The 25,866-nt window shown below is 39.0% G+C and overlaps 1 protein-coding gene across 1 annotated transcript in view; it reads left to right on the top strand.

Annotated features, from left to right (window-relative positions):
- Positions 1 to 25,866, top strand: part of ANOS1 (anosmin 1) — a 148,881-nt gene that overhangs the window by 75,182 nt on the left and 47,833 nt on the right. The window contains exons 3-4 of the mRNA XM_012656801.1: positions 8,628 to 8,692; positions 20,293 to 20,515. Of these exons, the coding sequence (XP_012512255.1) occupies positions 8,628 to 8,692; positions 20,293 to 20,515 (288 nt within the window). The remainder of the gene's footprint in view (positions 1 to 8,627; positions 8,693 to 20,292; positions 20,516 to 25,866) is intronic.

Genomic DNA, 25,866 nt, shown 5'->3' with positions numbered 1-25,866 from the left:
CTTGCACACAGATGCATACACATACACACATGTATGCACATTCACGATAATTTTACAGCTACTTAAAAATAAATTGCAGACATCATAACTCTTTCCATCCAAATAATTAAGCATGCGCTTCTTAAGAATAAGTGCATTCTCTTGCTTAACTACTGTGGAATGATCCAATTCAGGCAATTTAACAGTGATGTAACACTAGTATCGAACCTATGGCCCATATTTAAATTTCTCTGATTGCCCCAATAGTGTCCTTTGTAGCCTCATCTTGTCTGATGCAGAATCCAATCCATCATCATGCATGGCATTTGGTCGTCACGTATCTTTATTCTCCCTAGGTCTGGAACTGTTCCTCAGCCTCTCTTTGTCTTTCAGGATGCTGATACTGTTAAGGCTGGAGGCTATGGGCTTTGTAGAAGGCACCTCAATCCAGATTTGTTTGCTGTTTCCTCATGGTTAGAGATGGGTTCTGCGTAGCAGGCAGGAATCCTGCCTCTGTGACGTTGCTGCCTTCCTAGAGCATCCTTTCAGGAGGCACAGGAGCTTTGTTTTGTACCCGCCTCTCCCCCGCATGCTGGAGGTATTGCCTTTGATCCCTTAGTTGAGGTGCTCTCTGCCAGGTTTCTCTACCGTAAAGTTGTTGCTTTCTCTTCATAATCAATATCTTTTGAATTTGAGAAGTGACCATGAGAGTACTCTTTGAGGCTTCGGTACCATGCTAAAATGCCATAGCAGAAGATTGGGTTTGAAAAACCTGGATACTACGAAGGCATGGTTCGGCTTCCATGCCACAGAATCCCAGGACACGTCTACTCCGAGAGACTCAGTGATGTGCACAATGGTCTCGTTTAAATGAGAAAGAATTACAATGGCAGTGTGGCTTTCTGATAATAACTACCTTGACTAATTGCTTTTCTCTTATTTATTTATTTATGTAGTTTCTAAATACTTTCCCTGAAACTGAAAGAGCCCTTGATGCCTGGACTCCCTTTATGGTGAAAAACAGTTGTGATAAAATGGGGCCCAGGTTACCTGATAAGCCATGGTGATGGGACAGCAATTATCCTTTGAATGTCACAGGGGAAGCTGGTATGTGCTGTGGAGCGTCGCGGGTGCGCGGCTGTGCAGGGCTGGCATGCTAACCCTCTGGCCATTGTCCCACTGCACTTCTGAGGGCCATCTGCCAAAAGATTTCATTATTTTGGCAAGACACAGTGTGCTTTTCGACACACAGGATTGTAACAATTTCTATACAGCACCAATTTAGAGCTGGAGGGAGTCCACAAATACTTCTAAAGACAGTAGGGTGCGCATATTTTAGGAAATATTTAGGAAGGAAAGAAAAAAACCTTCCATCTAAAAAACAGATTCACAATTTCCCAGAGAAATTTGCTGCTGTGAATTCAGAAAACAGAAAGGGTCTTTGCAAGCTTCTGTGGATAGCATTATCATATGCTATGGATGTATACCTGTATAAAATAAAAAAGTCGGATTTTTGGGTAGAACTCAAGACTCATTCCTTATATCCAGGCAATAATCCTGACATAAATTAAATATAAACCATTATTTGGTTTTTTTAAAACTATTCAACAGAAAATATTTTTGTGCAAGCATACCATATGTCCTACAAAATGCACAGTGCCCTACTCTTGGAATATCCCTTTTCATCCCACATTCTGGCCACATGCAAGAATATTACCACTCCACCCAACCATAGCTGTTGGAATTGTTGGCAAGAAATCCAGCACTTTAAAAGCAATTGTTAGAACATGCTTGAGAGACTGGAATTAAAAGAAATTTTAATTTCTTCTTCAATTTAAAGGACACATGTGTAGGGAAATATGAAAGAACTAAAATAAATTCTCTTCTTGGTTCCCTAGAAACAGAAAAGAACCAGATTTGATTCACTGAGCACCTCCTATGTGTAGGTACTTTAAAAGAAGGCCTTCATAAATTTTATTTCAAAAGAGTCCTCTTGGGCAAATATTCTTCTACTCTTTTATGAATCAGAAACCTGGAGGTCAGAGAGGTTAAAATAAAACCTGAATGGAGAAAAATCATTTAGCATACAGTAAATGAAGGTTTCTCCTCCAGGTCAATCCAAGCCCAAGGCTCCATGTTCTTTCTCTTGCCTTTGGACTTGGCTGGAATCCTCATTTTCTGAGTCCCTCACCTAGAAAGTGGCTTGAGTTCCCTACCCATTCAAGGCCACTCAAGCCCGGACACGAGAGTTGCACCTGTAAGGACACACACATCTAATCATCAGCTCGGTCCCACCTGTTGGAAACCTGTGACTTAACAGCGTGTGCTACTCAGGAACACGACGTTTCTCTACAGCCAAACTCTTCCATCCTCCAAGCTAAAGAGTGACACTGAATAGCCTGTATCCAGTCATAGGTGGACCCATGGACCTACGCCTACCACCCAGCCACTGCCTCTGTGAAGACGTTTAGTTCTCAAATCTGGGAGGTGTAGGGTTGAGTTCGATGACTTCAAAGGTCTCTTGTCTCTCTTAAATTCTGTGTGTGTGTTTCTTTTACAATTATGGAGGATTCATATTTTATTTTATTTTACTTTTTTTACCATCTTAGCTATTTTTATTTTTTATTTTTCTTAATTCAGGACATTATGGGGGTATAGGCATTTTGGTTACATGTAATGCATTTGCCTCACCCCAGCCAGGACTGCAAGAGTGCCCTTCCCACATACAGTACACTCTGCTTCCATTAGTTGTGGGTTTACCCCCCACACCTTACCGACACCCAGTATTACTACCATGTGAACTCCTTAATGTTGATCAGTTAGTACCAATTTGATGGCAAGTACATGCGATGTATGTTTTTCCATGCTTGTGATATTTCACTTAGTAGAATGGGCTCCAGCTCTATCCAGGATAATACAAGAGGTGCTAAATCACCATTGTTTTTTGTGGCTGAGTAGAACTCCATGGTATACATATACTACATTTTATTAATCCACTCATGTATTGATGGGCACTTGGGTTGTTTCTACATCTTTGCAATTGAGAATTGTGCTGCTATAAACATTCAAGTGCAGATGTCTTTTTTATAGAATGTCTTTTTTTCCTTTGGATAGACGCCTAGTAATGGGATTGCTGGATCAAATGGTAGTTCTACTTGTAGCTCTTTGAGGTATCTCCATATTGCTTTCCACAGGGGTTGTACTAACCTCTATGACATTCTCTGGGACCCCATCAATTGATTATTTCCTATTTTCCTAGATCTTCAGTCAGACACCTTCCACCTGATCATTTCTTTACACCCACCAACATGTTCTGTTCACCTCATTCTGAACCACAAACACATAAAGAGATAACAAAACAGATTAAAGGTAAAAACTTTGATGCACTACGAAATCTCCTCAAGGTTGCCATTTTCATTTTCTCATAGTCCAACTACTAAAATTTTTGACACTCCAAGCTCATTTTTTCTGTACCTCATTTTGACACCCATCCTGGACTTTTGCTTATTAACAAACACGCTGTTTTCACATTTCTAGACTGGAGGGTTCTTGAAGGCAGGTCCCTGTGTGGTTCATAGATTTAGTGGACCCATCACTTAGCATGACCCTTTGGTTATAGTAAGAACCCAGCAAATGGTTGTGAAAAGAATGAATTAATGATAGAGAGAGAAGACGAAAGAAAGCCATTAATGCTCATCATCGGCTTTAACCTTTGCCCTGAACTCCATATCCGCAATTCCAATAGCTTGTTGGGTGGACGTGCCTCCCTGTCCACACCCTGGACACCTCAAACTCAGTTCCACACCTTTCTCCTTGCCGGTTTCTCCTTCAGCCTTCATCTTGGTGACACCGTCAGTTCTTTTCAGATCTAGGTTAGAAATTTTCCTGCTTTTTCCCATTTTCGGTTCTCTCTCATTCCCGTATTTCAAAGCAAATTGGAAACTATGTCCAGGAACTTGCACAACTATATTGCCCTTCATAGGTTAATTTTCCTTCCCCTTTCTCCCAATGTCCTCTGCCACCCAAATGGTATATGGACACTAGAAATAATTGAGAGAATATTCAGAAGACATTGTAAAGACTTTTGCTCCGGTTTCATTCCCTGTAATATCTTGCCTCTCAAAATCTATCTTTTATTCCAACATTCAAGTCATTTTAAACACAAATTAGAGCAAGCAGCCCTCTGTGCTGAGAGTGTCAGTGGGTCCTCACTGAATTCCAAGGGCTGTCTTTCCAGCCTTGTTTCTACTACACGTTCTCTCCTTTTAGCAACACACACCACAGTCCCTCCCCAATGTACTTACAGTATTATCCAGGCCCCAAATCTTACAGTTGTCCAAGTCCTACTCATCCTTCTAAGTAAACTCCTGAGTCCCCAATACTACAAAATCCTCTCCTATGATCCCGTATGGATATACATGCCAGTTTTTTAGTTTCTTACAGCATGTTGTTCTTTTCTCTCTTTTTTTAATGCTTCCTTGATGCAGACGTATTTATCTGCACGCTTTTCTGCCAGAAGAGATTGTACACTGCCTCAGAGCAGAATGATTTTTACCACATTTTCCTCTGCCTTGGTGACTAGACAAATACTTTGCGTATAGGAAATATTCATCTGTATTTGTTGATTTAGCTAATCGGATGCTAATTTGAGCAGGTTGAAATGTGTGGAATGCTAGTTGCTTTGTTTTAGCTTGGGTTCTATTTCTTTAGCATCACTCAATTGTGGGTTCTACTTCCTTGATTATTGGGCATGTGTGAAAATTCATGTTTTGTGTGAACCTTTTTTGCATCAGAATTTATAGTATTTGCCATTTGGGTAATAAAATTTCCTCTGCTGTGCTTTTATGGAAGTGTTTGGCTAAATGTGTAAGTTATGGAATTTTGTGCTTCAACTGGCCAGATGGTAGTTCATCAAGGTAGTATCAACAATTTCCTTGATAGTTGGTACTTTGGCTCATGAGTTGGATGTCTTTCTCTGTGATATGAAATACTCTATTTTATTGGTTGTGATTACATAAATGCTTTGGAATATCTAGCACCTAGGGCATTCTGGAACTGAATCCTCTCTGGGATCATAATAATTTAGTAAAGTAAAAATAGATTTGCAAAGCACTTCCCAGTTTACAAATCTCTTTTATATACACGGTCTCATGAAGCCCCTGCAGCAAGTGGCATATATAAAGTGATGCTTTGTCACAGAAATAACAGTCCTCTGCATGTGCCGAAGCATAGTTTCCAATCCCAGTCGCCCACTGGCTCCCATAGTCACTAGCTGTGCTTCCTCCCCTCTCTGCACTTGAGTGTTTCCTCTTGAAAATGTAAGCATAATAGCACCTACTTTTACATACTCCTAGATTTGTCATGATGAGGCTCTACTGAGCAGATAGTTCTAAAAGTGCTCCATAATCTGTAAAGATTCTAGGTACTAGGTTAAGTAAAAAAAAAAAAAAAAAAAAATTGCTATCTTCATGCCAAACAATGACATATATGATTAGCTCTCTCAACCTATTTCTTTTTCTCTGAAATTTAACGTTTTCTTCTTTGGGCTTGAAGCAGTAGCCTAGGAATACAAGATTTCAAACAGTCTATCATCCTAACACTTGAAAGACTAATAATACACTTGCTAAAAATACTAACTTTGGTTACTGTTCTGGGTAGTGTTAGGCAATATATGATCACAGCACTTCCAGATGTGATAGGTAATAATTCCAAAGCAGTTTTCTGCTGGTGTTATCATTTCTCTCACATTCTCTTCTCTCATGGAAGAGAGATGTAGGGTTCTTGCTTTTTGGCAAACCTTTTTTATTGCTTGGAGAATCAGGAAGTGTTTTATTCTATATGAAGTGCAAAAGAAATAGCTGTCATTTCCCCCTCTTCTTTTTAGCTTTTGTTGAAATCCTTTTTTTATTGGCTAGAGTACTATAAAGAATAGAGTTTTGGCAAATTCCTCCTGCAAAGATTTATTCAGATGATTGCATCTGAGCTATTCTTGTCAGGTGGATTTTATAGAGAATTATTGAAAGAAAAATTGGCGATCACTAATAACATTTTGAGATATACCTTTAGACACTGCTGATTACTAACAATTGGAAATGAGGCAAGCGTGCAATTATAGAACTTTAAATGAATTGCATGTACCGATGCAAGACTTGGCAGACAGAGATGCTGGATTAATAGGAAGACAAGTGTGTTATGTATTACTTCTATTAGTGTTTCAGAAATATGCCTGTTTTTGTAAATGATATTTGTTTTATGTAAGATATTTGATCATTCCACAAGCTGTCAGGACCATGGTTGTGTGGAATTACGGAGATCTCAAAGGATTGAGACTTTTTGTGCAGTGATACCTATAGTTGTGAAAATGCAATGAGGTACACATGTAGCAGCATATTTTATAACTTACATTTTAGTAATGACAGAAGGCAAGAATTGCATAGTTACGACATTTTGAGACATTGTTAGCCACACAGAATTTAACAGTTTCTTTATGGAATAAATGATGGTTGGATGTTTCTTGTCTGCAGTGACAAATGCTTACCTTGCAAACAGCTGAGTCTGTGCCCATGAACAATCCCAGGATCTTGGGGAGTGGTCCTGCTATCTCACAGGACACTTCTTGGACTGAACAAAATCTCAAGGTATTTTGAAGAGTGCCATTCATTAATTTCAAATGGTCTTCAGGAAGAATTAAGTCTAAGCATACGTATTAAATAACTGCTAAACTGTTTTGCCTAGGAGTCAATGTCTACCCAAAAAAAAAAAAAAGAGCTCTGGGGATAAAGCAATGATATAGCCTTTGGAAACAAAACTAACCCTTTAAGGAACTCATCAAATATGTAAGGTAGACAAATGTTTAAACAATGTTTGATTGATATTAGAAAAATGGCATTCTTTTAAAATTGTTAAATTGTTGAAAAATTGTACATTTGTTTCTGGCGTGCTTGGGAGAGATAACACTAAAACTTGGGACAAGCTCATAGAAGTCTTGGGAAAGAATTATTAAAGAGCTCAAGTTTATTGCTTTTGATTAAAATTATTAGAAATGAATTGTTCACATGCCACATTACTGAACACAGTATCTACAATGTTCTCATAAAAATATTTTTTCCTAACGAAACTTACATGAAGCAAGAAAGAGACATTACAGACTCTATGGATTTGATTGCAGTTCTTTTTAAAGTTTAGTAAGCATCAAAACTTCTAGTAGAACTTGTGAGAAGAGATTCCCAGTCCTGCTCCCAGAGAATCTGACTCTGCAGGTTGAGAGAGAGGCCCATGAGTTTGCGTTTCTAATAAACTCCAAGGGGCAGGGAGCATAATATTTGTCATTGGTCATACTTTGAGTAGTATTGCTGGAAAGGATTGACAGTTGATATAGGGGCTGTTGTTTTCACATACATCTTTGATTAAAAATTGGCAATGAATATTTGAAAATTAAGTTCCATCATAGAGTCTTCCAATGTATCTTCCAACTATATCTGTATTTTAAAACAGGGAGGAGGTTACTAGGAAACAGAGTGAAGAAATAGTACCTGTATAGCATATGTCCTGTATACCATATAGCAACAGTAAGATTTTCATCTTACTGTTTTCCCTCAGGGCTCCTCCCTGTGACCTGGGCAGAACACTGGCCCAGTTTTAACTGCATGGGGGGGAGGCGTCCTACTTCATCTATGCTATGAATTCTATATTATACGTGTTTGAAATTTAACTGAGAATTTCTATCCTAATTGGAAAATTTATCAACAATGAAATAAAAATAATATAGATAAAATAATCACGAGCTCATGAAAGCCAGGGCTATGCCTATATTTAAATGACTTACATTTGACTATGCATGACTATTAATTTTTACTAATTAAAACTTTCATTAAAATAACATTTTGAGAATCAAATATCCATGCATATCAATGTAACATTTTTTCAACCATGAGGGATGGTGTTATCATACACACACATGCACATACCATATGTATACACATACTATATATACCTTAGATATAGTATATATGGTAATAAACTATATGTTTGTTTATTCAACAATCTTATTGAATATTATAATTATTACTGAACAATGGAGACTGGCTAGTGTGTTCAATTTGTCTGAATATATAAAGTAGTAACTTAGGGGTGTGTGTTTAAGTGAACTTTACTTTCTGTTATGAAACTCTCATGTGAGAATCTAGCATTTAGATCTGTTGCATATATTTTAATGGAGCGATTAAACTGGATGAATGCTAATGCTGTTGGACCCATTGAGGCGAAACATAAATAACAACAATATATGTGTACGTTTAGTACAATGCATTTTCACTTAATCACTTGGAGAAGAGTGTACAAAAAATAGCCCTATGTTGCCAACTAAAAGCAAGTTAATATTAAATTTTTTATGAGAAAAATATTTCATCTGAACAACCTTTAAAATTATTTCTTATTGCTTAAAAAATAGTGTCTTACCCCAATTCTTCTGCCTTATAGTGAAATCATCTATAGTATATCCAGTTAAAATGATCAGCTGACAGCTGGATCATCAACTAACTAGGGAAAGCAGGCGCTGAAAAGCAAGCACCACAGGTGAATTCTTTTTGTTTTCCTCTTGGCTCTGCTTCTTAGCCATGTTTTATTTATGTTTACTGTTCCTGTCTTCCAGTGCTTGGAGCCGTGCAAGGAATCGGGGGACCTGAGGAAGCAGCAGTGCCAAAGCTTCTGTGAGGTAAGGGCGGCAGAGGTGCTGTCCACGTCGGCCCAAACCTGACCGTGCGTAAGTGGCGTCGTTGGTAGGAACGGGCATTCTCATTCTTCTGCAGCCTGGCGGTCAGCTTACTCCAGGGGTGTGCGTGTATGTGTATGCAAATTCATGCAAAAGAGTAAAAAAATTCTTGAGCCTTCCTAAAACCTAGCTACCCACTGCTTATGTTATTGGTTAACCAGACAGGAAAAAATAATTCTATATAGATGGAAGACTAGAAGCTTTTTAAAGGTACAAACTGTCCCCGCCCTCCCACCTTACATCCTGGCGATTCTATGAGTAGTTCTGCACGTGTCATTGAAATGCTCAAGCCGTTTGGGAGATGTGACCCTATATCACTGTGATCAGGGTTTCTCAGACATTTTCATCTTACTGTTTTCCCTCGGGGCTCCTCCCTGTGACCTGGGCAGAACACTGGCCCAGTTTTAACTGCATGGGGGGGAGGCGTCCTACTTCATCTATGCTATCAGTTTCATTATCTATCTCTCTACCTGCGTACCTACCTATCTATCATCTAGCCATCCAGTATCCTTATTAGCAGAACCCTGTCTAACATCGTCAACAGTGTGAGAGGCGGGGAGAGAGGCTTTGCTGCACTGTCTTCCCCAGGGTAGACGAGGGACACAGGCTCTGTACCAGTCTGGGTTCTGCTGAGGTGTTGCCGGAAAGACGTGGGGCCCAGCAGGCTGCCTGGTTCCAAAGACAGTGGCCTCAGAAGCCAAGAGAATCTGAAAGTCCTTGAGGGCCAGTGGAGAAGAAGCCACAGGAGTGCACCAGAGCAGTCGGGGAAGCCCAGGTGAGGGCTTGGGGAGTAGCCGGAAGAGGTGCCTCTTGACATCAGAATGAAATGATGTTATGGGGTATCTTTGAACAGAACCGGGGGCTAAAAGGGGCTCTCCTAGGGGATCCGGGGAAGCATGGTGGTCTCGTCTCCATCCACTGCTGCTACTGTGATCCTGTTGCCTGGGTTTCACTCTGGAGAGTACCCAGACCCTATCCTGAGAGGATGACTGTGGAATTGGGGTAATAAGGCTTCATCACTATATATTATGCATAAAATCTCTTCGTGATCTTATTTGGCCTTCTCGATTACCCTAGACTTAAGCAAGGCAGATAGTGAGCCCCCAGGGGTTCTGTGTGGAAGCCATGAGGACTGGGAAGTTGAGGCTGGTCAGGTGAGTGGCTCACCCAAGGGCCAACCCTCCAGGTGGAAGGGCTGGGTCTAAAGAGCTTGTGTTCTGATGCCACTTACTGAGTAAGTGTTGCTGCTGGTGGACTCCACATGGTCCATCACCAGGGGTCATAGTGTCATTGTGTAATTTCAGAAAAGTGGAATGATAGTGTTTCTCAGTCACTAAGGTGATCAATACATGATCGTCCTTGTCTCAGTTTTATTTTGCTCTGATAGTTCCTGCTCAGCATTCTGTGACTGGTGGAACATGGTTATTTGCAAACCTTTGTGTAGTCGTGCCTGTCGCTAGAAGCACTCAGGCCAGAGGATTCCTGTCAATGTCATCTTTGGAAACATTTTGTAATTGTGAACATTAAAATGCTTCAGATAATACACAGGACTTCTGGCTATTTAGCCAATTGCTCTGCGACTGACACCCATGGCTAGGATCATGATTTAGTGATAGATCAAATAGAAAAAGAACCTTCAAATGTCTTTTTGTATCCAGCATTTTCTAGATGCCAGGAATGGTATGGAGTTGTATAAATTGTGCTTTCTGCCATCCCTCAAGGGAACTGACATATTATCCATCTGTTTTATCAAAATCCAAACTTTTCCGGAAAACATGTGCACTAAGTGTAATGTGCCTTTGTGTTAGCTATCCATTGCTGCATAACAAATTATCCCTAAATCTAGTAGCTTAAAACAACACACCTTTCCAGCTCACAGCGTCTGTGGTCAGGAGTTGGGGCGCGGCTCACGGCAGCCTCTGCGTCAGGGTGTCACAGGCCGTAATCAAGGCGTCAGCTGGGCTGCATTCTAGTCCGGCGGCTCTGCCAGGCACAGAGCTGCTTCCAGGCTCATTGTGCTTGTTGGCAGGATTCCCTTCCTTGTGGTTGTAGGACAGAGGTTCTCTTGTTTTTGCTGGCCACTGGCCACAGTCCATGCTCAGCTCCTAGAGGCACCTGCAGTTCCTTGTCCTGTCCTCTTATGTACTGTTCCTGACATGGCTATGTGCTCCCTCGAGGCCAGCAGGAGAATCTCGCTTTCCAGTCTGCTAAGACACAGGCCTGGGTGTCACAGCCTGATCGCAGCAGTGCCGCCTTCCTTTGCTAAACACTATGAGCTAGGAGCAAGTCGCAGGTTCCCATCACCCACCGGCACGCACATAAGGGGGGTGATGGCACCAACATGTGAGTCCGTGGGAGTCACCAAGGCTGCCTACTGCGGAAAGCAAATCCAAAGTAGGGATCTGGGCCCCTTGAGACACAGATGAGCCAGCAGAAATAAAACAAAACCGACAAATTGATATGAAGACAAGGGGAGTGAGACCATCCGATGTCTTTTTCTGTATTCTGTAAATGATGTTCCTACTTTTACTTTTTAGAGAAGATTTACTCATTCATTTATTCAACATGAACTTTCTGAGTACGTACGGTGTGCCCTGCGGTTTGGTGGAGGGCGCTGCAATTTGCTTATGGCAGTAAACCAATGTGACAAAAATTCCTGCCTTGGTGGGGTTTATTTTCTCCTGGACGGAAGAAGATCTCAGCTGGGAATGAGGAGAACGTGACTCTGGTCCTAAGTTCAGAACCGGCTCACGACGTGTATGTGGGCAAATCGCTTAATTCGTGTCTTTAACTTCATTTTCAAAGAAGGGATTTATTCTATTTATCTTACACGGTGTTCTCATTAGAATAGGTAATGAATGTGAACGCACTATACGGAGCTTGTCAAGCTATAACGAAGTAACAGAATACATTTATTTATTTATTGTGTGTTATTGGCTTGTAGGTCACAGCTCTGCGAGGTGTCTCTGAATCAGCTATTCATTCTGAATTCTTACACGGATAATCTATATTGATGCAATTAGATCCGAGTGTCTAATTGAGTGACTTTTGCACTCCTACTTTTATTTTATATTCTATTCTGCACACAAAACATGCACCTGTGTGAACTAAAATATGTTTTTACAGAATTTTGAGGAAGAAGGTGTGCTGTGCTGTTTGTTTTATAAGTTTATTATCCCTAAATATCTGTTCCCCATTAGATTCCTAGTACCTAGAATGCCACTTGGGTTTATGAATCATATATATGGCTTCAACGGGCTAATCATTTCATTGGCATTTTTGGTAATTCCCATTAACAAAACGCAGGAAGGAGGAGAGGGAACCAAATGATAGTATAATCATGGTGTCCTGACCATCTCTGAGTCTCTAGGATTTTTTTGAATTTCTGGAATTATTTATGAGCCTGAAGATCTTGCAGCAAGATTCTGAAGTGCTGCTGACTCATACATGTCCCCATACAAAGTGACACATTTGTCTTCAAAACGAACAGAAGAACCAGGCCAAGAAGAAAGAAGCAAAGAAATCATTACTATAATTGAAAAAAGAGGGTATGCGCTCATAGAAAAGTGACTTCCCTAATAGGCAGGTTTCTAATTTTCTGCTAATTTTATATTGCTCATGATTAATGTCCATAATTTGCCGGGGAGTCAAATTAATTGCAATCACATCTAATAAAATAGTATTTATAATTGAGTTTTCAGCAAATTATAATTGCATTTCTAAGCATAAATCAGAAACATTTATGGTAAGAATTATTTTTCTTATTTCATGCATACTTAGTATTTACGTGCCTTCCTTGAAAGATATACTGGGCAGTTTTGCTTGATTTTATAAAAACATATGTTTTTATTTTTTAAACTATATATATCCATTAAAAAGTTACTATAACAAACTACACAGAAGAGAGAAGCCAAACCATTTCTCTAGATTTACCATTAGAAACAGCCATGGTTCACCATTCAGAAAAGATTTAATACAGAGGGTTGAGACTGCTCTCCTAATGCCTGCTTGAACAGCTGGCCCCAGGCTGGCATCTGGAAATGCTACACATGCGAGTTTTAAATAAATGCTTACAATTTAATATTATTTGAATTTAACGGAAGATGGAGACCCCCTCAAATTTTAGAAAAAAATTATGAAAAATATTATGAAGCTGAAATCATTATTTTTTGAATTCCATACTTATTTACTGATGTCTAAACATTGTTTGAGGTAAGTCACACTCATAGGTTTTCTCCATCATTCCTTCCAAATGCCAATTTTTCTAATTTCTTTTTATTTTTAGTTTTATTACATCAAATTCTCTTTGTTAACCATAATTCAAACATTATTTAATTTTAGTTTTGTATTTATGTGGATGGTAAGATGATTACTACTTCTTTTTAACCAGTTTATTTATTCTTGGTTTTCTAAATTTCATTAATATCTTTATTTTTAAAAAAAGGATTTGTGGATGGTGTTTCTTTTTTTTTTTTTTGAGTTTGTGCATGAGAGATTTTACCTACTGTTATATCTGAAGTATAATTTGGGTTGGACAAACATTTTTTCTTGTATAATATATAAGTGTTACTTTATTTTATTTGGGTACTGAATATCTACCCCATTTGTTGTTTCTTGTTTATCTATAGAATGGCTAGATTTTGCCATTGCATGGTACAGACACACACGCGCGCGCACACACACACACACACACACACACAGAGTTTATCTTTCTTAGAATTATATAGACAGTGTTCTAATGGCTTCACACATTAAATTTAACACAGAGAAATTTGAGGGTAGTAATATTTTCTCTCTCATAATAAACTTGCCTTTTTTACCTAGATGCCTGAAAAATTATATTAATAGTTTTACCCTTGCGGTTCAACAGCACGAGCTATATTCGCGTGTTGCTTGCCCTTTTCAATTATCCCTGGAACATAACCTGCCCTTTGGTTTACAATTTTTTTCTCTATTCCATTCCTCTTTATTTCTAGTTTATTTTCTAACCTTATGTTTTTGTTTTGCCTTACATTTTATATTTTTATTTTTAACTCTCTCCTCTCCCTTTACATCTCATTCAGTCATCTCACTGCCTTGTCTGTGTATATTGAATCCTTAATGCATAGAATTCATGTTCCGTCCATTTGCTTGCACTTTGGGAGGGGAGCGTCTGGTCATTCGGAACCACTCTCCCGTCTCTTCCCAGGAGCTGTAAGATTGCATTTTTGCATATTCGGGTTATTTCCAAACGTGTAGAATCATGCAATCTCTAATAACTGAACACAAATCTAGAGATCCATTTATCCAGGGTTTTCTAGTCTTGGCCACACATTGGGCTCACCTGGGGTGCCTTAAAAAGTGCAGTCTCCAGGGTCCACACCAACAATGCTGAAGTGACAGGTCAGGAGTTCTCCGGGACATCACTTTTCGAAGCTCCCGAGAGAATTCTAATAGGGGAGCAGGCTGAGAGCAACTGGTTGGCCCAGTGTTCTTGTTTTACCATGAGATACGGTGGGGCCTTTGAAAAACACTGGCTCTAACAGTTGTCCAGACTCTTGTTTTATGATTTTGGGTACATTACGCTTCCCCTGACCTTCTGTTTCCCCATTTGTGGAATGGAAATAATAATGGTTGTGGGGGCTGGAAAGGAATAAGTGAGAGGAAGGAGTAAAGCGCGGTATAGCGTGAGGGCCATGGAAGACATTAGTATCTGGTGGGGATGAACTGCCACTGCTGTGATGGGGATGATGATGGAGCGCTCCTTTCAGAAGAGGCACGCAAGGTGGCAGTCCTGATGGTTGGCTGGGAGCAGGAAGGGAAACCACCCATGGCCTGGCTCTTCCCAAAGCCCGCTGTGTTCCTAGTGAGCTGGCACATGGTACGATTCTGTTGAATTGAATCAAATTCCAGATACAGTGTTCTCTCCATAGCCAAGGCCTCATATTTACGTGATTTTAAACATTTCTAAGGTAGTTTACTGAATTGGATGTCTTTATGTTCATTATTCATGATTGCTGCACAATTATTTTAACTGTACAATATCTTGCATTTTATACCAAACTTAAACAAAGACAATAGTATCTTTTTCTAAAAAACATTCAAGAAATGTCACCTCTCATTATTAGTATTTCATTTTATTTTTAGCCATGTGCCACAAATAGGTAAAATATGGGTTTTTTTGTTTTTTTCTTAATAGAACTTAGTGTATTGTCCAGGTAAGGCACTAATAAACAAATTTTAGCTTTTAGCTCTTAGGAGATGAGATGTAGGAGAGATTGATGAGAATTAATTAATATTGCATATTTAATTTATATAATATGAGGTGTATATTCTTTAAAATATGAAGGAATTTTTACTTAATCCAATGCTAGGATTGAATTAAGCTATTTTTCTTTAGCACTTTACTTTATCTTTCCCTTCTTTGGATGCATTTAGGTACTAACTACTCTAGAAAAATGCATAAACTTTAAAGACTCCTGCTTAGTTTTGGGGACAGTAAGGGCAGAAAAATTGAACAAAAATTAAGGAACATAGTAAACATATTTTTTCCAAAGTTTAAACTGGAGCCAATGGCATGGCAAAAGATTGACATGTATGCGATCTGTGAAGTTATTCATATGAATAGTTTTATAATGGGAATTGTAGTTACATTAATTTTACAATTAATGATTTGCCTTAATTGCCTGAATATAATTGTGTAGACAAGACATAGAACATTGAGCACATATATTTGTGTTGCCACAAGTGTCTTCACTTGCCATAAAATTTATGGGCATTACACTGATTTGAATAATTTCTTTCCTAATATTTTCACACTCCTCTTAACAAGTCTCTGAGTAATTAACTTGTAATATCACAAGAAATTTTACATGCTTAATGGTCATAAATTGCTTTTCTGACACCCAGCTGACCTTTGTTCACAGAATTTCCTACAGACCATTAGGGGACCAATTTACACATTTTCTTTATATTTAGAGTATTAATATTCACACATTATTTTCTCTGACCTGCACACATTTTTCTCCATGTTTCATTCAACTAGTAAATTCTCATTAAGCTATGATTGAAGGTATGGATAGAGACCTTATGTACATGTACCATATGTTCTCTAATTTATATTCAGACCATTAATATTTTTCAACCTGATGCAAGAGAATTAGGCAAGAAAATTGATAGAGACCGTCAAAATTTGCCTTTGATAAATATCATCAACAGAACCATTAAACAGAGCTCCTCTGTAGGGTTGTTTCACCAAATCTGTGTTGTTATAAGATGAACTGCATTTAAGCAAGTATGAGCTCTGCCAGGGTGCAGTTCCCTAGAAGCAGAGGCTAGTGCTGACCCTGGGAGGGGCAGGTTGGAATCTAGCGGCCAGTCACACGGTAGGAAAAGGCAGGGCCTACCTGCTGGTTTTGGATCTCGTAAAAAATTTTGTCAGGATATCAGGAGAATTTTGAAATATTAAACAGTAAACTCGTAGCAGTGGGAAAAGAAAAAAGACACAAATTACTTAACTCTTATTAGTATACACAATAGGACTTAGTTCTTTATGTGTATTATCTCATGTAATGGTCATAATGTTACCTATAATATTTCAAGATTACACACCAGTTTAGAAGCCACAAGTGCAAAGATGAACATATTTGTTTCCATGGTCCTCCGAATAATCACAGAAATCATTTTTGAATCCTTACCGAAAGGGAAAATAATGGAATATCCATACAGAACAACTGTCACATCAACTGGAAGATCTCAACTCCTTTTACAGTCTCTGGGAACACATGCCTCATGTCTGTCCTAGGTCACTGTCTTTGTGCATTGGTTTTCAGGTCTGCCTCTTTAGCTCAGTGAGCTATGAAGACAAGTAGGCACCGTCTCTGTTCTCCTGCCCTCACAGTTCACGGGCGTGGCAGTTGGCACACAGACACTTAGAATAACATATGATCAGAGAACCCAAACTTTATCTGATTCTTGACTCATATTCTGATTCTTATGTGAAAAAGTATGAACTAAATTGATTTTATTATACCATAATACAAAAGTATGTCACTATGATTTCCAAGTCAGCAAGCAGTAAACACTTGCCAAATTTAATAAAATTATTTCTACTTGGAAATCTCAGTCCACGTGGCGGGGACTGATGATTTTGGTAACTAAGTATTTTTTCCAATGCGTGTAATGTATACCTTTTGTTGAAAGAAGAAAGTTGGCAAATGCTACATAATTGTTATACATCTGTTAGCATACTTCTTTTATTACTAATTTAGGTTTGAACCTAGATTTAGAACTTCAAAAGCCAATGAAGTAAAATGTATATAGCAGCTAACAGAAAAATGAACTGTGAAATGAGTAAGACAGATAAGCCTTGAGCGTTGATGATGCTTCAAATGTTTAAAAAGGTTTTTTTTTAATTAACTAACTACAAATTTGTGGTCATTCAATATTGACCACATGGCCTTTCTTCTAAGTTTTACCTATAAAGTTTTTAAATTGAGAAACATTTTTAGTTCAGTCAATTCATGTTTTTTTTTCAAATTTTATATATGATTATTTTTTTTTTATTTCAGCATATTATGGGGGTACAGATGTTTAGGTTACATATGTTGCCCTTGCCCCCCCCATCCCCCCCTAAGTCCGAGTTTCAAATATGTCCATCCTTCGGGTGGTGTGCATTGCACTCTTTGTGTATGCATATACCCGTCCTCTCCTCCCTCCTCCCCCCTCCCCCTCCCCCTGCCCAACATCCAATAGATGTTATTCTTATATGTGCATTTATGTGTTGATCAGTTAATACCAATTTGATGGTTATTAACAAACAACTTTACATGGCATTTATAATCCTAATTCAAACCTTGAAATTATACTTTTTCTAGCTTGTGATTCTACTTTTTTCCTTTTATTAATCTAAGAAGACAACATGCATTTAATTATATTTAATTGTAATAAAGTATTGATACTTTGACATCCATTAAATTTACAACATCCGAAATATTATGTCTATGAAACAACAATACTGTCTGATACTGCACAAATCTTCATGGTATGTAAAAATTTTCAGCTCTTTCACAGATTTTTAAAATGCACAAAACATAACATTTACCATCTTAACTCTTACACTTATTTTAAACTCAACATTGTTTGGGGAAAAGAACTGATGAGGCAACAGAGAACAATTTGTGCTGATGTCGTAGTTACCCCAGGATTACTGGGATGTTCCCTTGCTGAAGTTATGTTTTGAGTTTTTGGTGGCATTTCCAGCTATCAGCATGAGAAATGATAGGCTAAAATTAATAAACTAACTGCCTTTTCGGAAAAGAGTTCCAGACATTCCCCCTGCCCCCAACCTCCCACCTTCTACCAGAGTGTTTAATAATGGTAAATTTTTCAAAAATTAACATACTTCTACCATTGTGTGACACGTTCCCTGGCTAATAGCCCAAATCATGCACTAACACTGACTCCTGCCGGGTTACCGAGGTGCTACCGGGCACCGACCTGAGTGCGGAGGGGTGCTCGTCTGTCGGGGAGGAGCAGCAGGCTGCGTGCAGGCGAGTTCGCGGGCGTTACCTGGCGGTGGAGAGCTGTACTCAGTCGTTGCTGAGAAGCACTGGCAACGCATGGGCAGGTCTTACCAGGTGTTTTCCAGGTGTTGTGCAGGCATTAGCAGGCAGCAGCAGGTATGACCAGGTGTTACTCAGGGGTCACCAGGTGGAGGAGAGCCACGTTCAGCCATCAGTGAGGACGAGCAGGCGTTACAGGAATGAGCCATAGTCAGTCACCGCTATAAAGCATCCGCAGCACGCTGGCAGGGAGCCGCATCACGTTCCTGCTCTCCCCCGGGCGCGTGTTCACCACGCTACCTCGTTTATTTTTATATCCCTAACTCCGTTGTGACATCAGGTAAACAGAAAGTGCCCTCCTTGGCCATCCCCTGCTTCCAACATGGAGAAACCACTGCAGCCCTTCGCTGGATGCTGGTCTCCTGGGCGGGGACTCTTAGACACCGGTCTGTGCATGGGTTAGGGTAAGCTGAACTGCTGTAGCAAACAGAGCTCGACGTGGCCAAGAGTTCAGGCACATGCAGGCTTGCCTTTTGCACACGGGGCAGTTCAAGGCAGACATTTCTGGCAGGGTGCTGTCCTCCCCCATGTGGTCAGGCAGCACCCCAATTTCTTTCCTTCTTGTGGCCCCGCCATTCCCTAGAGCTGTGGCATCACCCACAGCAAGCTAGTAAGGGAGATTGTGGGGGTGCTGCCCCGACGACTTACAAGCCTGGGTCCACAGGGGCACGAAACTCTTCCGGTTGCCTTCCATTCATGACAACATGGCCACCCCAGGTAAAAGGAAGGCGGGAAAATTTAACCTGGCTGGGTGGGTGTGTTCCAGGTGAGAATGGATTTAGGGTTAGGGTAGTTTTCATGGAAGCCATCTCCCATAAAGGTCAAAGGAGGTTCAGGGTAAAAGTCAGGCTTGTGGTGGCCATCTTTCCAGCCATCTTCTACGATGCAGCAAGAGGGTCGTGGTCAGGGTCTGGGCAGGGGTGCTGGGGCTGGTTGGGGCTGCCTTGGCCATTCTCTTCCACAAGGCAAAGGAGGGACAAAGCACGAAGAGGGTCATTCCCCTTTCTTTCCCTGGGAGCAGCAGCTTTTAGACATCTCAGCAGTGCCTCATTTCAGTAGCAGAAAAAAGTCATTATCTTCTGGCTGCAGCTCATGTCGTAGGGGTGACTGAGCACTGTCCTGAACCATTTTTCCTAGGGAAAAAGATGTATTTGATAATGGCTCTTTCACATTACCTGTGCTGTTTCAATACTGCACTCCTCTAATGAGTGAAAGACTTCCTCTTCCCGCTAATGATTGATTGATTTGGGCTCAACCAAAGTGTCCTCAGCAAGATGCCATTGAGAACCTATTTCACACATCACATAGGCATACCCTGATTTTTCAAGAAGATTCACTTTCTTTTACTGAGCAACATATTGACAATTCCGTATTAACTTTCAAAGCTAGATACTAGTGAAATATGTTCAATTAGCAGGCTTAGATGACTTTGTGATATAATACCAGTAAGTGCATTACCACTGTGAGGATTGTAAAGTTTTATACAGCTATTACTAACTATTTTGATTAGTATTACATTTATGATATATGAAAAAAATTAAAAAAAATGGCTTGTTAGAAAACGAACATGTATGTAATATATACAGTCCAAAAGGGCTCCTCAAATCGTACTTAATGTGTTTTGTGAATATTTATAATCACTTTTTTGACAACCCTCTTTGAACTGAGGTGGAATATAACGGTATGTAAATGTGTGTGCATGTATGTGGTGTGTGTCTTTTGCATGTACAATAAAAGTCATCCCTCCTGGGTCATATTCTTTTGGGAAATCAGCACAACATGTCACTTCGGTAGGGAAAAAATCCAAATACATCTATTTTGTTAAACATTCAAGGGAAATTTTGATGATATAAAAACATTGACCTTTTTTTCAGATGTCTGGGAAATCAGATTGCATGTGTCTTTAATGAAATAATTTTTAAAAATTCTTCTCTCTCTTAGCCTCTCTTCCCCAAGAAGAACTATGAGTGCCTGACCAGCTGCGAGTTCCTCAAGTATATCCTGCTGGTGAAGCAGGGAGACTGCCCGGCTCCTGAGAAAGCCAGTGGATTTGCTGCCGCCTGTGTCGAAAGCTGCGAAGTTGACAATGAGTGTTCCGGGGTGAAGAAATGTTGTTCCAATGGGTGTGGGCACACCTGCCAGGTCCCCAAGACTCTGTACAAAGGTAAGGAGCACAGCTGAGCCTGCAAAGAGACCTGCACCTCCACAGGAATTTGTGTGCGCCCAGGGAAGGGCATCGATCATGGCTGCGAAAAGTCTACGAAAAGGCAAAAGTCTAAGAAAATTTATTTTATGCCATATACAAATATTTAAAAATATTCAAGGACCACAGAGATAAGCCAAAATATACTCAAATGGCGGCAGAGTAGGTCATTCATATTAATTTTTTTGACTTAACATATATGGAGAACAGCAGCAATTCAGGAACCTTTTTGTATTTTTCTCCAGTAGAATAAATCCATTAAGTTCTACTGGGGACATTGGAATAAACAAATGTAAATCCTTGGAAAATAGGCTGGGATGGGGTACACTTGAAAAATGCATAATAAATGTACCAGTATTTTGGTTTTACTGTTGGCATAATCCAAGAACAGAAATGTCATTGTACAGATTTTAAATATTTTGATTAATATCTTGAGGTCTTAGACAGAGTATTTGCCCTCTTCCAAAAGATGGGGATTCAATTTATCAAACAATTTCGCAGATGTAATAGTTTACATTCGAAAGCAGTTTCTAGAGCACTTCACTCCTTGATGCCAAGTGCTAATTGCTTTTCTCCTGTTAATGTGACTAAGTTCTTTTACAACCTGATAATACAATCCGATTCTGTTGTATTATGTATAGTTTGAGATGCCATCAAAGTATCACAACATTTTGTTAATTTTGGGGGGTGTGATTGGAAGAGTAAAATAGAATCAATCTGTTGGCAGCATTCATTACAAGTAGAAAGAGTAACAGATGTCTTTCCTTTTCTCTCTCTTTCACACATTCATGCCAAATTTATATTATTTCTAAGTACTGTTATGTTTTTTTTCTTTAGTGTGTATAAAGTGGAATTCACCCTCAATGCCAGTTTAGAATTCTATGCTGGCTCACTATTTTTAAAAGTCCGTCTTTACCCTTGCTCTTGTAACAATTCACATCTCCTAGAAGTTAGGTATCAGCCCCATCTTCCTTGAGCTCCCCCTGGGAAATACTCTGAAATCTATGTAATCCATCCAGTTTTCCTCTGTTTTTATTGGATGCTTGGAAACATAGCATATGTACTATGTCTCAGATTCGAAATAATTGCTGCTTTCCCCTTCGTACTGAGTGACATTTCATTAATAGATTTAGCGTTCTATTATTTTCATGCCTCTTATTATAAACTACATCATATCACTTTTGCAAACCTCAAGGCCATCTAATTTCTAAAACATCTGTTATCATGAAACCTTATCTGTTATTTTTAGCATTCACCATAAAAATAGGATGCTTTTGGAATGATTGTTTTAAATGCATTTGTAAAACCTATAGCTCTTTAAAAGTGGGGCATTTTAAAGAGATAATATAAATTAAAATATGCATATTTTATAAAAACATTGAAGAGTCACTATGAATTTCAAATATGACTGTTTTACCAAGTATACAAGTATAGGGGGAATATTATAGGAAGGGCCAGAATAAATGATTAATTGTGCAAAGACACTTGCACTGTGAACCTATGCTTCACTATTAATAAGATGGACTTTTTTTTTTTAAGGGTGAGAAAAGTTTCTTTTTTTATTTCAAAATATTTTTTATTTCAAAATATCTTTTTTTATTTCAAAAATTTGGTTACATGCATTGATTTTGTTATGCTTGAGTCAGGGTTATAAGTGTGCTCATCACCCAGATAGTGTTCATTGTACCCATTAGGTTGGTTTTCATCCATCCCCTCCTCCTCTTCCCACCACTTGATTGCCACTGAGTTTTACTTCTCTTTGTGCACATGTGTGCTCATCAGTTAGTTCAAATTTAATAGTAAGTACATGTGGTATTTGTTTTTCCATTCTTTAGATACTTCACTTAGGATGATGGTCTCCAGTTCCATCCAAAATATTTCAAAAGGACTTAATCCATCCTACTTCATGGCTGTGTACTATTCCATAGTATATAAAACACACCACATTTTATTAATCCACTCATGAATTGATGGGCATTTGCGTTAATTCCACATCTTTGCAATTGTGAATTGTACTGCAATAACATTCATGTGCAGGTGCCTTTTTAATAAAATGACTTCTTTCCCTTTGAGTAAATACCCAGTAGTGGGATTGCTGGATGAAATGTTATGTCTACTTTGAGTTCTTTGAAGAATCTCCATATTGTTTTCCATAGAGGTTGTACTAATTTGCAGTCCCACCAACAGTGTATAAGCATTCCTTTCTCTCTGCATCCATGTGAGCATCTACTGTTCTTGGACTTTATAATAAAGGCCATTCTGACCAGGGAAAGGTAGTATCTCATTGTGGTTTTAATTTGCATTTCCCTGATGATTAGTGGTGTTGAGTATTTTTTGGTACGTTTATTGGCCATTTGTCTATTTTCTTTGAAAAGTTTCTGTTCATGTCTTTTGCCCACTTTTTGATGGGGTTATTTGTTTTTTTCTTGCTGATTTGCTTGAGTTCTTTGTAGATTCTGGTTATTAGTCCTTTCTTGGATATATAGCTTACATTTTCTCCCTTTCTGTAGGTTGTCTATTTGCTCTGCTGATTATTTCCTTGGCTGTGCAGAAGCTTTTTAGTTTAATCAAGTCCTGTTTATTTATTTTTATTGTTGCTGTGATTGCCATTGGTGTCTTCTTCATAAATTCTTTGCCTAGGCCAATATCTAAAAGAGTTTTTCCAACATTTTCTTATAGAATTCTTATGGTTTCATGCCTTACATTTAAGTCTTTTGTCCGTCTTGAATTAATTTTTGTGAGTGGTGAGGGATATGGATCCTGTTTCATTCTTCTGCATGTGGCTATCCAATTTTCCCAGCACCATTTATTGAATAAGGCTTCTTCTCCCCAGCGTATATTGTTGTCTCCTTTGTCAAAGATCAGGTGGCTGTATGTGGATGGTTTTGTATCTAGGTTGTCCGTTCTTTTCCATTGGTCTATGTCTCTATTTTTGTGCCAACAGCACACTGTTGTGCTATAGTTTGTTGTATAGCCTCGTAGTATAGTTTGAAGTCTGATAATGTGATACCTCCAGATTTGTTCTTTTTGCTTAAGATTGCTTTGGCTATTCGGGCTTTCTTCTGGTTCCAAACGAAGCGTAGAATTCTTTTTTCTAGATCTGTGAAATATGACATTGGTATTTTGTTGGGGATTACATTGAATCTGTAAATCACTTTGGGTAGTATGGACATTTTAACAATGTTGATTCTACTGATCCATGAGCATGAGATGTTTTTCTGTTTGTTAGTATCATCTGTGATTTCTTTCCTCAGCGTTTCATAGTTCTCTTTGTAGAGATCTTTTACCTCCTTGGTTCAGTATATTCCTAGGTATTTTATTTTCTTTGTAGCTACTATGAATGCTATTGAGTCTTTGGTTTGACTCTCAGCTTGACTGCTGTCGGTGTACAGGAATGCCACTGATTTATGTACATTGATTTTATAACGTGAGACTTTGCTGAATTTATTTATCAACTCCAGGAGTCTCTTGGTGGAGTCTTTGGGGGTGTTTTAGACATAAGATCATATCATCAGCAAAAAGCAATAGTTTGACCTCCTCTTTCCTGATTTGGATACCCTGTATTTCTTTCTCTTGCCGTATTGCTTTGGCTAGGACTTCCAGCACTATGTTGAGTAGAAGTGGTGACAGTGGGCACCCTTGTCTTTTTCCAGTTCTTAGTGGGAATGATTTTGGCTTTTCCTCATTCAGTATGATGGTGGCTGTGGGTTTGTCATATATGGCTTTTATAATTTTGAGATATATTCCTTCCTTGCCTAGTTTGTTGAGGGTGTTTATCATGAGAGGTGCTGAATTTTTTTAAATTCTTCTTCTGCACTATAGAGATAATCATGTGGTCTTTGTTTTTGCTTCTGTTTATGTGGTGAATCATATTTGTTGATTTACATATGTTGAACCATCCTTGCATCCCCGGAATGAAACTCACTTTGTCCTGGTGGACTATTTTTTTTGATGCATTGTTGGATTCAGTTTGCTAGTATTTTATTGAGGATTTTTGCATGTATATTTATAAAGGATATTGGTCTGTAGTTTTCTTTTTTGTGTGTGTCCTTTCCTGGCTTTGATATCAAGGTGATACTGGCTTTGTAGAAGGAGTTGGGGAAGATGGACTTTTTCTTTTTTTTAAGTGCTCGAGTCACTCTTCTACTTCAAAGTAGCTCTTGGATTTTTGAGGGCTCTCCATTGATTTGGGGGACGAATGGAGAACTAACTACAAATGGAAGAAACAGACTCTGTTGACCTGAGAATGACTTTTGCATAATGACCATAGTATGGCCAATAGATTATAATTTTGAAAAAGATATACATGTAGAGGTAGTCATCTTTTTTGGCTTTCCTCAGAGCCCCTTGCGGAAGGCTGGCTTCCATGTCCCAGGAGTGTTTGACAGTACCCAAGACTAAGTTAGCATGTGTAAAAAGAAGAGTCAAATCAAGCCTGTTGCAACCCTTTCCTGGACATCTTAGCTAGTTCTCCACTTGGAGTCCCTGTTGTCATTCCCAAATAGCAGACCTTGCTCACTCAGAAGAGGAGAGAAGGGCCCAGGGGAATCATCTCTCCCAATCCATCCCTTGACTTTGTGAGGTGAAAAGCACATGCTCAGTCAGACCACACAAAAACCAACCTTGGCAATCTTGGGGTACCTGTGGTCACCGTCTTTCCTACCTCAAACTGCCTTCTCGTTGCTCAAAACAAGCGAATGTGAAATAAGCTTGTTTCCCTCCCTGTGCTTCTGCTAGGTCTGGGGTCCAGTCCTTTTCTTTAGGAAGACTGGGAGACATGGCCAGTTGGCAATAACTAACTGATCCCGCTTTCAGTTCACCACTGCTAAACCTGAGGTTGCAGGCCACTCCTAAGGGATTTGGTTGTTGGTAGCAGAAATATATCAAGTACCTGTTCCCCCCTGGGCTAGCTCCCCTGCCATTTTTATTTTTACTGTATAGGACCCTAACCAAAGCCCTCATTGGGCATCACTGTGCTATAATATTATGTGTTAATAATAGGCTAACTAAAAGACATGTCAATATAGAATACTTTTAATCTAATAAAATCACAGTTTATCAGTCATTTCAGGCTAATGAATTATGTGGGATTGTTCTTCATTGAACTTAATTGTCAATTACATTGTAGAGTTGAAGTATTTAAATTAGATACAGAGTGCATGTTATGGAGAACCAAATTCTATTGGACAAATATTGAAAACCTGTAAGCTCCTCAGGAGCTTATCATTCATTAGTTATTTACTTATTAAAATGTTGTTGTATAGGTAGTTGCTGTTTGAAAATCGTAAAGAGCATTTTCTTAACGTTTTCCC

This window comes from Propithecus coquereli, unplaced genomic scaffold (genome assembly GCF_000956105.1).
Source record: "Propithecus coquereli isolate 6110/MARCELLA unplaced genomic scaffold, Pcoq_1.0 Scaffold52, whole genome shotgun sequence".
Classification (NCBI taxonomy): Eukaryota; Metazoa; Chordata; class Mammalia; order Primates; family Indriidae; genus Propithecus; species Propithecus coquereli.
The sequence above is the reverse complement of the archived record's forward strand: the minus strand, read 5'-3'. Positions and strand labels throughout refer to the sequence as shown.